The following is a 14,912-nucleotide window of genomic DNA, read 5'->3' as shown; positions in this document are numbered from 1 at the left end:
TTATTGCCGACTTGTTGCAAGGCTTGTATCAACCACAATGGGTGATTAGTAGCCTAATTAGTCAGTCATGTAGATGTAAAAATAACGTTTCCAGTGCGATTTTGTAATGGGAACGAAGTGGTTTGTTTATTTTCCTTCAATAAACTGTTTCTCCTTGCATACAACTAAGGGAACATTTCGGTCGGCCAACAGCCATTCATGTTTACAATTATAGGATAGAGGTGAAATCTGCAGCGTTACCAAACACGCCCAAATAAGCTTGGTGCGGTCAAATATTGTCAAAGAAAATAGTTTATATTTCAGGTGATAATGTCTCGAGTTCTTATAGTTGGTGCAGGTTTGACAGGCAGTTTATGCGCTTGTCTTCTGCGAAGAGAAATGCCAAACAAAGTTATTGTTGTCTGGGATAAATCGAGAGGAGCAGGTAAGTTTGTGTCAGTTGCCGACAAAGTTCTTACATTTTGACTTATTTAGATACAATGTATACGAAGCAGAAGCGTAGCATACCGCTACACGAGGCAATAATGAGTGTCACAATGGTGCAATGCACAGAATGTACAGTGCGTTGGCCAGATGCAAGTTGCCATACAAAATTATATAATTACAATGCCGGCTGCGTGCTTATTCTATAGAGAACAGTACAAATGAGAGGGTCCAATTCAGTGGCGTAGCGCAAAAAGTACATTATTTCATTTATGAATGTAGTGAAGTAAAAGTCCAAAATCAAAATAGTAAAGTATGTACAGATACTAAAAAAACGACCACAAGTAGTACTTGAAAGTATTTTTACTTATGTACTTTACACCACTGATTTTTCCTTACACCCAACAGTACTCATTACATTACATTGTGAATGCTTAGCAGAACAGGAAAATGGTCCAATTCACGCACTTATCACGAGAATATCCCTGGTCATCCCTACTGTCTCTCATCTGGCAGACTCAGTAAACACACATGCTCCTATTTTTGTCAATTTTGGGGGGGTCAAAATCAACCATGTGCAGAGGTATGAGGTATTTGGGGTAGATCTGTGCATGAAGGCAGGGTAAAGTGACTAGGCATCAGGATAGATAATAAGAGTAAAACAAAGAACAGAGTAGTAGCAGCAGCAAATTATGTGTGTGTGCATGTTTGTGTTGGTGTGTGCGTATGTAGTAAATGTGTGTGGGATTGTCAATGTAGTGTTTTGCATGAGTGTGTGTATATGGTTTGTATATGCAGTCTAGTGTGTGTGTGTGTGTGTGTGTGTGTGTGTGTGTGTGTGTGTGTGTGTGTGTGTGTGTGTGTGTGTGTGTGTGTGTGTGTATGGTTTGTATTTGCAGTCTAGTGAGTGTGTGTATATGGTTTGTATTTGCAGTCTAGTGAGTGTGTGTATATACAGTCTAGTGAGTGTGTGTATATGGTTTGTATATACAGTCTAGTGAGTGTGTGTATATGGTTTGTATATACAGTCTAGTGAGTGTGTGTGTATATGGTTTGTATATACAGTCTAGTGAGTGTGTGTGTATATGGTTTGTATATACAGTCTAGTGAGTGCAGATAGTTTGGGTACCATTGTAGGCCGTCATTGTAAATAAGAATTTGTTCTTAACTGGTATGCACTAGTTAAATAAAATACAAATAAAACCATTAACTGATTATTTAGCAATCTGATGGCTTGGGGCTAGAAGTTGTACCCGAGAATGTTGGTTTTTAGAAAGATATAATATTTGACCCTAATGTATAGGTTATATAACCCTAAACGGCAGGTAGCGTAGCGATTAGAGAGGCTAGTCAGCAACCGGGCGGTTGCCATTGTCTGTCGTTGTTTCCCTTGAGCAAGGCACTTAACCCCCCCACCACAACAGCTCCCTGGGCATCCAGTGTGGCAGCCCTCCGTGTGTGTGTGTGTGTGTGTGTGTCTGTGTGTGTGTCTGTGTCGGAGGCTTTGGGTTAAAAGCAGAAGTCAAATTTCAGTTGGACCTTGTGTACAATTGACCAATAAAGTTATCTATCTATACATTTGCTGCTGTTGACCTTCCTGTGACAGTCATAGGCCCACATACAGATGTTTTGTTTGAGTTGACGTGAATGTTGTCAACAAAACCCATGAAATCTCATCAGTAAACTATTATAATTGGTCTATTTTTCCAGTCAGTCTATTGATATGTAATTTGAGTAAATATCATTTAAATGTTTTTGTTTATACATAGTTTCTGTGTTGCAGGAGGAAGGATGTCCACCAGCAGAAGTCCGTCTGATGCCTCCTGTATACTTGATCTTGGTGCACAGTACATTACTGCCACGACATACTACGCCAAAATGCATCAAAAGTACTGTACTCCACAATCAATGCATATCATGTCCCAAACTTCTCAAATCTGTTGTTCTAGGGTCTACCTATTACCCACAGCACCGTAACGATTATGGCAGTATGTTACTAGCATAATCTTTTTTTATTTTTATATATTTTTTACATTTGACCAATGATACTTGTTAGGGGACGCAACAAATGTGTCCATCCATTGGTGTCTGTTTGTTTTGTTAACTTTGAGCAAGTTATCCTTTGTGTTCCAAGATGGTTCTCATCTTCATCCCATTGTGTTTCAGCTTCTATGAAGAGCTGCTGGCCCATGGCGTTCTGAAGCCTCTGGTTTCCTCTGTGGAAGGGGAGGTGATGAAGGACGGAGGCCATAAAAACTATGTCAGTCCAACAGGAGTGTCCGCCATCGTCAAACATTTCCTTAAGCAGTCAGGTAGCCCGTCTCCTACCCTTTTACCTTGTATTTGAAGAGCACACGTTATGTCAGTCTCAAATGTCTTCGACAAGGACCTTGTTGGAGAAATGATTTACTTGCGTCATTTTCTGTTGAGTATTTCACAGATGTTTTCCTTCTCTTCTTAATGAAACAAATATTTTGCAAGAAGCTCATGTCCTGAGGTTCATGTCCTCCCACTCATTCAGCTTTCATTTATTTGTCCAAGTTCCTAGAGGGCGAGGAGGGAGTCAGGCCAGATTTCATAGGGTGATTTATATTGTGTCTAAACCTTACTGAGTTGAGATAATGAAGGCCTAGCCCAACTAGATATCAAGCAGGGACATTGCAGGATGTTGCTTTGACTTCAAAACTAGGGCTGTAAAGACGAATCCATTAATCAAACTGATTGATTAGCTAATGCTTTTAGTTGACAACAAGTTCTGAAAAAAGATGAATCAGTCAATCCAAATATTGCCTTTAACTTGGTCAGTAATGATTAGGTCATTAACCCAGATTCACCCCTACTGAAGTGTCTATTTCAGTAAATCAAGGTGAATGTCATACAAGATCAAAAAAAGTGATAACAAATAATGTCATTGAAATTCAAAGACAGCAGAGTGTCACACTAGGTCAAAGCCATGGAATGTTATAAGAGGTCGTGGGTCGCAAGTTGTTAGCAGGCCAAACGAAGTAGGGCTATCTACAGTATTACCCACTCCAGGCCTTTTAGAATGAGTTATGAATGATGAATAGAGGCCTGATATACTACCTCCACATCTGATTAATCAGTAGAGTCATCAACTAATGGGACCAAACCTAATGGTACACTATTAGCAGATCAAATAACAACCCTTTGGCAACAACTGTTATTTTATCTCCAGTCTCCACAAAAAAAAGGTTGAGGGTTCTATCTATATATTTTTTCTGGACCTTTATGATGCTCCTAACCTTTATTCTTGATCTTTAAAGAGAAAAGTTGTTTCTTTATACTGTAGTCTAATTCTGGAATGTACAACTCTGTGTCCTCAGGGAGAGGAGTTGTGCATCTTTTCTCTAATTCACAATCTCTTCCTGCATTTTTCTCCTCATTATCTGTAATTTGGGAATGGAATGAAGTGAGGTAGCATGCCTTTCTAGAACTCTCTTGGCATCACCATGTGTGCCAGAGAGTGTATGTAACCATATCCAAAATGTATGTATTATTAACCACAAAGTTTTAATCATTTCCCCAGTGGGGCACAATCAAACAGTCTTCTCAATATTTGACATCCTCTCTGGATTTCATCCTCACTGACTCTCTTTCCTTTTCTTCCTCCACCTATCCCTGCCTTTCACTGCAACAATGCCAACTCTGTGTCTCTGCACCCAAGCAGGGGCAGAGGTGTTCTTTGACCACCACGTTACCCACATCTACCAGAAGGGTGCCATCTGGGAGGTGTGTCGGAAGGGCGGGGCCCCGGAGCAGTTTGACTCCGTGGTCCTCACTATGCCAGTACCGCAGATCCTACAGCTGCAAGGAGACGTGGGCTCCTGTGAGTACTGATCTACCTACCATCACCGAAACACACATACTGTATGCATGGTTTGTTATGATACTTCTACCAGAGCTACACAGCTTCAGATTTGAGGGCCAATGTATGGTGGGGGGGGGGGTGTAAAAAAACATCTGAGGTCAAATAAAAATTAATGCGAGTGTAGAGAAATGCTTGTGCTTTTAGTTCCGACAATGCAGTAATTTTCAACGAGTAATCGAACCTAACAATTTCACACCAACTACCTTATACACACAAGTGTAAAGGAATGAATAAGAATATGTACATAAAAAATATATGAATGTGTGATGGTATAGAACAGCATAGGCACGATGCAGTGGGTTGTATAGAGTACAGTATATACATATGAAATGAGTAATGTAGGGTATGTAAACATTATATGAAGTGGCATTGTTTAAAGTGGCTAGTGATACATTACATCAAGATGGCAAGATGCAGTAGATTGTATAGAGTACAGTATATACATATGAGATGTGTAATGTAGGCTATGTAAACATTATATGAAGTGGCATTGTTTAAAGTGGCTAGTGATACATAGTGATACATTTATTACATATTACATCCAATTTCTCATTGACTGGAGTTGAGTCAGTATGTTGGCAGCAGCCACTCAATGTTAGTGATGACTGTTTTTAAGTCTCTAGGTCCCTGCTTTGAAGCACCTGTACTGACCTCGCCTTCTGGATGATAGCGGGGTGAACAGGCAGTGGCTCGGGTGGTTGTTGTCCTTGATGATCTTTTTGGCCTTTCTGTGACATTGGGTGGTGTTGGTGTCCTGGAAGACAGGTAGTTTGCCCCTGGTGATGTGTTGTGCAGACCTCACTACCCTCTGGAGAGCCTTACGGTTATGGGCAGAGCAGTTGCTGTACCAGGCGGTGATACAGCCCGACAGGATCCTCTCGATTGTGCATCTGTAAAAGTTTGTGTGTTTTTGGTGACAAGCCGAATTTCTTCAGCCTCCTGAGCTTGAAGAGGCGCTGCTGCGCCTTCTTCACCACGCTGTCTGTATGGGTGGACCATTTCAGTTTGTCCGTGATGTGTATGCAGAGGAACTTAAAACTTTCTACCCTCTCCCCTACTGTCCTTTCGATGTGGATAGGGGGGATGCTCCCTCTGCTGTTTCCTGAAGTCCACGATAATCTCCTTTGTTTTGCTGATGTTGAGTGTGAGGTTACTTTCCTGACACCACACTCCGAGGTCCCTCACCTCCTCCTTGTAGTGTCGTTTGCAAACTTGATGATTGAGTTGGAGGCGTGCATGGTCACGCAGTCGTGGGTGAACAGGGAGTACAGGAGAGGGCTGAGAACGCACCCTTGTGGGACCCCAGTGTTAAGGATCAGCGGGGTGGAGATGTTACCTACCCTCACCACCTGTGGGCGGCCCGTCAGGAAGTCCAGGACCCAGTTGCACAGGGCGGGGTCGAGACCCAGAGTCTTGAGCTTGATGACGAGTTTGGAGGGTACTATGGTGTTAAATGCTGAGCTGTAGTCGATGAACAGCGTTCTCACATAGGTATTCCTCTTGTCCAGATGGGTTAGTGCAGTGTGATTGCGTCGTCTGTGGGTAAGCAAATTGGAGTGGGTCTAGGGTGTCAGGTAGGGTGGAGTTGATATGGTTGAAGCATGTGGGGGATAAGGATTGATTTGGTTTAAATGTTTTGTTCATGTCAACTGCAGTGAAAGAGAGCCCGCAGGTTTTGGTAGTGGGCTGTGTGTGGCACTGTGTTGTCCTCAAAGTGAGCAAAGAAGTTTAGTCTGTCTGCGAGCAAGACATCCTGGTCCGCGACGTGGCTGGTTTTCCTTTTATAGTCCGTGATTGACTGTAGACCCTGCCACATACCTCTCGTGTCTGAGCCGTTGAATTGTGACTACTTTGTCTCTATACTGACGCTTAGCTTGTTTGATTGCCTTGCGGAGGGAATAGCTACACTGATGGTTTTTGGTCATGTTTCCGGTCACCTTGCCCTGATTAAAAGCAGTGGTTCACGCTTTCAGTTTTGTGCGAATGCTGCCATCAATCCACGGTATCTAGTTTGGGAATGTTTTAATTGACGCTGTGGATACGACCTCGCCGATGCACTTGCTAATAAACCCGCTCATCAGCGTATACATCAATGTTGTTGTTCACCGCAATGCGGAACATATCCCAGTCCACGTGATCGAAGCATTCTTGAAGCGTGAAATCCAATTGGTCTGACCAGCGTTGAACAGACCTGAGCGCAGGAGCTTCCTGTTTTAGTTTCTGTCTATAGGCAGGGAGCAACAAAATTGATTCATGGTCAGCTTTTCTGAAAGGAGGGTGGGGGATGGCCTTATATGCGTTGTGGAAGTTAGAAAAACAATGATCTTGGGTTTTGCCAGCCCTGGTTGCACAATCGATATGCTGATAGAATTTAGGGAGCCTTGTTTTCAGATCCCCAGCTACAATAAATGCAGCCTCAGGATATGTGGTTTCCAGTTTACATAGACTCGAATGAAGTTCGTTCAGGGCCATCGATTTGACTGCTTGGGGGGGATATATGCAGCTGTGATTATAATCGAAGAGAATTCTCTAGGTAGATAATTTGGTCGGCATTTGATTGTGAGGAATTCTAAGTCAGGTGAACAGAAGGACTTGAGTTCTTGTATCTTATGATCACACCACATCTCGTTAATCATAAGGCATACACCCCACCCTTCTTCTTACAAGAAAGATGCTTTTTTCTGTCGGCGCGATGCGTGGAGAAACCAGCTGGCTGCACCGACTCCGATAGCGTGTCTCGAGTGAGCCATGTTTCCGTGAAACAAAGAACATTACAGTCTCTGATGTCTCTCTGGAAGGCTACCCTTGCACGGAGATTCCGTCTACCTTGTTGTCAAGAGACTGGACATTGGCGAGTAGAATGCTCGGGAGTGGTGCGCGATGTGCCCGCCTGGAGCCTGACCAGAAGACCGCTCCGTCTGCCCCTTCTACGGCGTCGTTGTTTTGGGTCGCCGACTGGTATCCGATCCATTGTCCTGGGTGGTGGGCAAAACAGAGGATCCGCTTCGGGAAAGTCGTATTCCTGGTCGTAATGTTGGTGAGTTGATGTGCTCTTATATCCAATAGTTCCTCCCGACTGTATGTAATAAATCCTAAGATTACCTGGGGTAACAATGTAAGAAATAACGCACAAAAAACGGAAAACTGCATAGTTTCTAGGAACGCGAAGCGAGGCGGCCATCTCTGTCGGCGCCGGAAGTAATGGCCTATATACAGCCTATGTTTTAGTTTTTAATCAATGAAGTATTTGAATTGAACAATATGTGAGATGCTCTTATGGTATTGTCTAGTTCACATCTGCCTCCACTTACATGTGCATTTTGGCATAGCTGGAGTAAGCCAGGTCTTATAATGTACTTGCAGAACAAGTTCTATTTTGGTGGCCTCTGGTACATTCTCATGCCTTGATTACATTCAAAATGCACAGCTAAATTATTGAATAATTTAACGAGTTAACCTTCCAGATTGGTAAAAAATTAGGTGTGGTATTGAGTAGAAGACACGACTTTGCACTAAAAATGACTGAAAATGTATGAATTCAGTGTATTGTTAGGATATTTGTGAGTCACAGAGCTGGTAGGGTTTCAGACCTGTCAATCAATCACTGTGGGTGGGACTTTCGGGGAAGGCGATAGATTAGTAATCTAATCAGAAATACTTGTCTAGATAGTCTACTCTTTCAATTTTGTTTATTGTGGCAAAAACCTAAGAAGAAAAGCTGTGTTCTGTCAAGTAAACATGGATTAACTGTTGAGAAACAATCTAGAATTGCAGAATAAAAATAAAAAGGCTAAACTTCAGGGTGAGGATCCCATGAACCCCCGTTAGATTGTATAAAAGTTTGGGTGCACAGTCAGGTAACCACAAATACACCTACAGGTATGATTTGAAGAATGAAGCAGGTGTTAAACATGGGCTTTGCTACACAGAAAGCAGTAGTTGACTACTCCATTGTCGACACTTTAATCAACTCAGTAGGCCTATATAAATATCTGAAATACTATCATTTAGCTTTTATAACCTTCAAAATGGTTTATTTTATCATATTTTGGACCAGATTGAGACTCCCTATTGTTCCTACAGTGAGGATTCAACATCTTTATCAAATGTTTTCATAATTTATCTGTAGATAACTGCCAAAAAGTAGTAGTAGCCTACCCGTGTGCAAATTAGGGAGCCGAATGAACCCATCACTAGGCTACACTAACAATTCACTTTAGCTGTCACTGGCAAGTCTCGACATGGGCTTCGAATCCTAGGAAAATACACACTTTACCCACCAGACATGCCACCAGGGGTCTTTTCATAGTCCCCAAATCCAGAACAAATTCAAGAAAGTGTACAATATTATATAGAGCCATTATTGCATGGAACTCCGTTCCATCTCATATTGCTCAGATGAACAGCAAACCTGGTCTTTAAAAAAACGATATAGCAACAGCTCGCGGCGCAACGCCTCTCCCCTATTTCACCTAGATAGTTTGTATACATGTATTGATATGTAGGCTACGTGTGCCTTTTTTAAATTGATGTAGTTCTGTCATTCATATGTTCTTGTCTATTAATGTTCTGTATTATGTAATATTTCACCACAGCTAATGGGGATCCTAATAAAATACCATTGTCCCGATGCAATATACAAAGCTTTAGGAACACCTGCTCTTTCCACAAAATAGACTATTCAGGTAAAGCTATTATCCCTTATTGATGTAACTTGTTAAATCCACTTCAATCAGTGTAAATTAAGGGGAGTAGACAAGTTAAAGAAAGCTTTTTAAGCACTGAGACATGGATTGTGTATGTGTGCCATTCAGATGGTAAATGGGCAAGACAAAACATTTAAGTGCCTTTGAACAGGGTATGGTAGTTGGTACCAGATGCACCAGTTTGTGTCAAGAACTGCAAAGCTGCTGGGTTTTTCACGCTCAAAGGGTTCCCATGTGTATCAATAATGACCCACCACCCTAAGGACATCATTTGACACAACTGTGGGAGGCATTGGAGTCAAGATGTCAGCATCCCTGTGTAACGCTTTCAATACCTTGCAGAGTCCATGCCCCTACGAATTGAGGCTGTTCTGAGGGCAAAATGGGGTGCAACTCAATTTTGGGAAGGTGTTTCCAATTTTTCGTACACTCAGTGTAATTACATTGTATGATTTATGAATAGCAAAGGGATATAGGAGATCTACTTTATTCAGTCAGTTAGACACTTTTTATGAGCTAGTCAACACTTGCTGTTCTGTCGTCAATAAATAGCCCATGCGCCCGACTCCGTGTCTGGCTAGATGCATATTGTTCATATGAAACACGCGGAAGAAAATAAATTAATGTGCCACAGAACAATAATTAAGTGCATTTCAACTTCTCATTAAATTCACTCACAGGAGACAATGAAGAAGCATCATGTTTTCCCTCCTCCGTGAAAATAAATTCAACTGCAGCCAACCACATCGCACAAAAATAACACTGGTACCGAGATGCTGGATAGACAGCAGACTGACAAACCAGCAGTGTTTCTCTGTCATTGCTTGCTTTGTGACTGACATGCGCCTTTCCTTGTTCATTCTAGAGCGAGAAGGCTATACAAACATTTCTGACTAGCGAATTGAAACTTTTCAATGAAAATAATCCTAGTTACCTTATGAAGTGGAAAAAGTAGCCGGCTGACAATAAGTCTTATCGGCTGTTTAGTCGACGGGCGTAGCTTAGGAAAAGCACTGCGCGTTGAATCTGTTCTGGCGGCTCATAGTGACCCAACGTCCTATTAAAGACACTCTATTTGGGAAGTTTCCTGTATGTAGTAACAAGCTGCTTCTACTTAATTTGTTTTCATGAATCGTTCCTCTGACTTGGAACAATTGGGTGCTCCTCACTCCAATGCATATATGTATGATGGTATCACTCTGGCCACTCATTATAGACACAGCTGACTGGCTGGTCGGTGGGTGACTATAATAATAATAATAATTTGGTGGGTACTCGTATTTGTACTATTCCACACGTGTAAAAGTGTGTATTATATGCATGTGTGAATTGTTTTTTTGCATATCCCACCTCCCCCTGAGACACACTCGGAGAGTGGGGTCACGGCCACACCAGTAGACAGACAGACAGACACAGACCCTGTCCTTAGCTGCCAACCGCTGACCGGGTCCCTCCAGTTGCTTGTTAAATTGGTCTCCAGGTGTCTCTCTGGCTGCGAAGGGCTCACATTCATCCAGAAATTGGTATTCTCCGAGTAAGATTTCTAAACCCTAACGCGGCGTAGTGTGGAGTCCTACAGGACAAATATGGAAATGAGAGAGGAAGGCATAGTCCTCCAGGGTGCCTAGAGTTTCATGGAAATGCTGAATAATGCAGAGCCCGAGCAGAAGTCGCTGCTTTCAAAAAAATGGTTGCATTCCAAATTAGCCGCTGGACGGAACAAGGGAACCAGACGAGTGAAAAGGGTGGAGGAATCGGTGCCTTTTGCTATTAGGTTGAAGAGATGGTCTGAGATGCTGAATTCTGAATGACTCGTGTGGCATCACACACAGAAGGTTGAGGATGGTCGAAGTATGGCATTAGAGCAGGAGTTGGTGAAGCATTATCTTCTGGAAGTGTGCTGCACTGTGAGTGACAGCTGAGAGGTACATGTGAAAGGAACCATAGTCTGACTGAAGTAGTGGTGTCCCCTAAGTTACTATACACCGTATGACTGGGACCGGTGCATACAGGAAATGTCAGTCCATCTCAAGATTCACTGAATTCTCAGGAGCAGTGGGGAATAGTTCTTTCAATTAAGACAGACAGCCTCTGAAAGTATCGCACACTGTATTACCTGTCCCTAAAATATTCACAGAGTTGTCTGGAGAAAATGTTTGACTCTTTCTCTCAGTTGGGGATGGGCATGATGAGCTGCTAGAGTTCACTTAATAGAAGCATGTAAGTCAGCCCAGTTTGACTGCTTTCATTCAAAGCCATAGAAAATTACTTCAAAGCCCCCTTGACTTAGAAATGGATCTGTGGATTCGTTTGAGAAATGTGCTCTGTGCCTTTTGGAGAAACTCTAGCCATACAAATGGCTCTGCTTTACAGAAACAGACTGGAGTCATTTGGGAGCATTCTTCAGAGGCCCGTCTCCTTTGTTGTTTAATTTATACACACAACTTCTGACACTTGGATATTTTTGTTCTCGTTATAGTATTTTGATCAAATTAAATCTGGCCCAACCGAACAATCTATCTCCATATAGAGTGTGTCTAACTCATCATAGATTGATTGTAAGTACGTATTCATGGGGTGTCTTTTTAAGTAACAGCAAATGTTCTAGAATGTGTAGATCATTCTAGATCCAACACTCAACCTCTTGGAAAGGAAAACTTTGTTTGGCACTGTACGAATATACTCAGGCCTTGCAATAGACAGCGTCCTGTCCAGGGGGTGTACTTTTACGGCCTTCAGGTTCATACAAGCCAAAGCTCAATATACAGTATATTGATATAACATTTCTCGAAGACCACCACACATTTGTTTGTCTTTATATAATAGATACAGATGATATAATATACAGTAGATACACTTCCTAAATGTGGGTGGTAGAACTGGCTTTATTGTCAGATTAATTCATTGAGGCATATTGTGTGAAAAGGTCCTGAATCATTTGAAGACGTCATTGATAGTGATGTAGTGTGAGGAACTGGACAGAGGGGGGCAGTAAACAGGTGAGCTGGAGCCAGTCCCTGCCCCCATGAGGATGCAATCTGGAAGTCATTTTAAACAGAATAACCCTTGCTTCACACTTCCTCCTCGGTCCTGATTGCTCAAAATTCTGAAAATATGAGACGCCGAGAAATGTGTTGTCGTTATGTTGAAAAGAGAAATGGAGAATAGAAAAAGCCCACAGATAATTTGCAGTAGGCAACGGGGGGAGTCCAACTCAAGGTGTCATACAAAAAAGCACCCTCTTCCCCAACATTACAAATATTTTCCCATGACCCTCCCCTTGTACTGTAGAATTAACTCAAAATAATGTTTACGACCACAAATAACAATAACTGTAGTGACCCTGTGTTTATAAACGGTTCACCGACAACCACGAATGAGCTCCCTCTCCCTGCCTGTTTCATTACACTACAATCAGAGCCAGCTGCAGACGATCATCAACTAGAGGGCAATCTGAGTTTCAACATTTGTGCCATATTTAGAATTATATAAAATATATGCAACACATTTTCCACCAAGGTTTCTGTGCCAATGCACCACACAACCAATAAACAGAGCCTACTGACTTAGGACACTTCAATATCATAGTTTGCGACAAACAGAAAATACATTCCTCCCTACCTTGTAGGCCTAGCCAGTATCGAAGGCTTGGCTTGACAGTCTCTACAAACAGAACATACATTCCTCCCTACCTTGTAGGCCTACCCAGTATCGAAGGCTTGGCTTGACAGTCTCTGAATGTCGTTCAACTTTTTGGTGTTTTGTAACAGATGTCTCTTTCAGTTCATCAATTGGCCGCTGCACAGTTTGGATTTATTGATTTGATTTGTTATTTTAAAAAAATACATAAACATGGTATTTCACAATAAAGTCTGACTTATTTCCATTGTGGTCCCGATTTTTATTAAATTATTTTATTTTTTCTATTTTTGTACATATACAGTTACATAGAGATTAAAAAACGCTCAACCTCCAGATGAGTATGAGGGGGAGTTTAAGTACAATTCTTATTCGCTTGTTTTGCTAGTAGCTTATTCTTTAGATGTTTCAAATCAAATTGTGTTTGTCACATGCGCCGAATACAACGGGTGTACAACTGGTGACCTTACAGTGAAATGCTCACTTACAAGCCCTTAACCAACAATGCAGTTCTAGAAATATTTAAGAAAATATTTACAAAATAAACAAAAGTAAAAAAAGAAGTAACACAATAAAATAACTATAACGAGGTTATATACAGGGGGTACCGAGTCAGTGTGTGGGTGTACAGGTTAGTCCAGGTCATTTGTACATGTAGGTAGGGGTAAAGTGACTATGCATTGATAATGAACAGCGAGTAGCAGCAATGTAAATAGTCTGGGGGGCCAGTTGATTAATTGTTCATTTGTATTTGCTGCTGGTGAACCCATCCTCCCCAGTAAATGTTGATCTGTCCCTACTATAAATTAATAATTCACATCAATTTAGTTTTGTAAAGCAAAAATGTATAAAAAATATATACAAATTGTGTGTGTGTGTGTATATCACACACACACACGGTCTAACCGTTCACAGAATAGTGGGTTATTTCATCTAATCATCTTTGTCTTTTGATCTCACCAAACAAATGTGTATTTATCTGTTCTCTGCAGACCCTTTTTGAAATCAACAAGGTTTTTGGAAACCCCCCCCCCCCTAGAACCACCTTGTCTGAGCCTCCGCAGTGATCAATGGTTTTTTTTAAGCATCTGAAAGTTCTAGCTCTTTGTAATGCAGCTGAGTCTTTTTTTTGTTAAGTTTGGTTAACATACAAATGATAGTTGAGATAGAGGCCTATTCTTAAGGTTTCAATATGGCATGGCTCTATTCGCAAAAAGTGGTACTGCATCCCTCATAGTATTACTTGCTTTGAACAAACTGAAGTTAGGAATATTGTGAAGACCTGTCTGCACCTGTTCCTCGAACTGTTTACTGACCGGCTATATAGATTTAGGGTGCACACGAGTACATATGCATAGTTGTTTTATTAGATTGAAGATGATTGGACTGTTTATGTGCATGTTATTCCGATTCTCTGGCTCTTATTGCCTTAGTTACTTTAGAGCTACAATTTAGAACTGCAACCAAAATAAATCAAACCCTTGGTTTCAAACAACCACATATCCATGCTGTCAAATGTACAGTGGGCAAGTACTCAACATATAGTTCATGTTGTCTCGTCCGAAATGTTTGGATTTTATGCTTGGTATCCAGCAGAATACTCGGGCTCAGCTTCTGAGGCGTTGCGGGGCATGTCTTGGCCCTCACAGCGCAGGGAAATAGGACCATGTAACATTTGCAAAAGATGAATGAACTCCGGGAGCACTGGCGGGCCATGGCACGCCTGATATAAATCTCTGCGGTCTCCTGGCTTATTTGTTTCCCATAATATATCGCAGAGGATTTTGGGTCAGCGGTTTGACAGGGTTCCTGGAGCACTAGTTTTAGGGGCAGAGGTGTCCTTTCATCCAGGGTGGCTTGCCAACCTCTGTGCCAGAGCCCTAATGCATTCTACCCCAGCCAATTGCCTTACGGACTTTTTTTTTTTTTCAGGGAAGTGAATTCCCTGTCTTAATGTTGGGAGCTTTTGCAGAATGTCTCCTCTTTTCCTCTTTTACTCTGGCAATATATCTGATTTCATTGACAACGTAAGCCAACTGCCAGAAATTAACAACAGAGGCAGGAATGTTTGGTTTTGCAAGAACTGGCAGAGTTCTCTGAATGACATAAGATTTTTGAATGGTTTCTGAGTGCCAGTGTGTCTGCTGCAGTATTCACAGGGACACCTGTTGGTGCGGTGTGTTCCCTACAGCCAGCCGCAGCCCACACACACGCCCAGTACTCACATTGGAAACCGTCCATGAAACATTATACAA

General features: G+C 41.8%; 1 protein-coding gene across 2 annotated transcripts in view; it reads left to right on the top strand.

The window, feature by feature from the left end:
- The first annotated feature begins 17 nt into the window (after positions 1-17).
- rnls (renalase, FAD-dependent amine oxidase) overlaps positions 18-14,912 on the top strand; it is a 46,291-nt gene continuing 31,396 nt past the window's right edge. Inside the window, exons 1-4 of one of the 2 annotated variants that reach the window (XM_046368660.1) lie at positions 18-424; positions 2,207-2,312; positions 2,590-2,735; positions 4,109-4,270. In XM_046368660.1, the coding sequence (XP_046224616.1) occupies positions 310-424; positions 2,207-2,312; positions 2,590-2,735; positions 4,109-4,270 (529 nt within the window). In that variant the 5' untranslated portion in view covers positions 18-309. The remainder of the gene's footprint in view (positions 425-2,206; positions 2,313-2,589; positions 2,736-4,108; positions 4,271-14,912) is intronic. The other variant, XM_046368661.1, reaches the window with a different exon arrangement.

The sequence above is a fragment of the Oncorhynchus gorbuscha genome, linkage group LG11 (genome assembly GCF_021184085.1).
Source record: "Oncorhynchus gorbuscha isolate QuinsamMale2020 ecotype Even-year linkage group LG11, OgorEven_v1.0, whole genome shotgun sequence".
NCBI classification, from domain to species: domain Eukaryota; kingdom Metazoa; phylum Chordata; class Actinopteri; order Salmoniformes; family Salmonidae; genus Oncorhynchus; species Oncorhynchus gorbuscha.
This window is presented reverse-complemented; position numbering and strand designations above follow the sequence as displayed.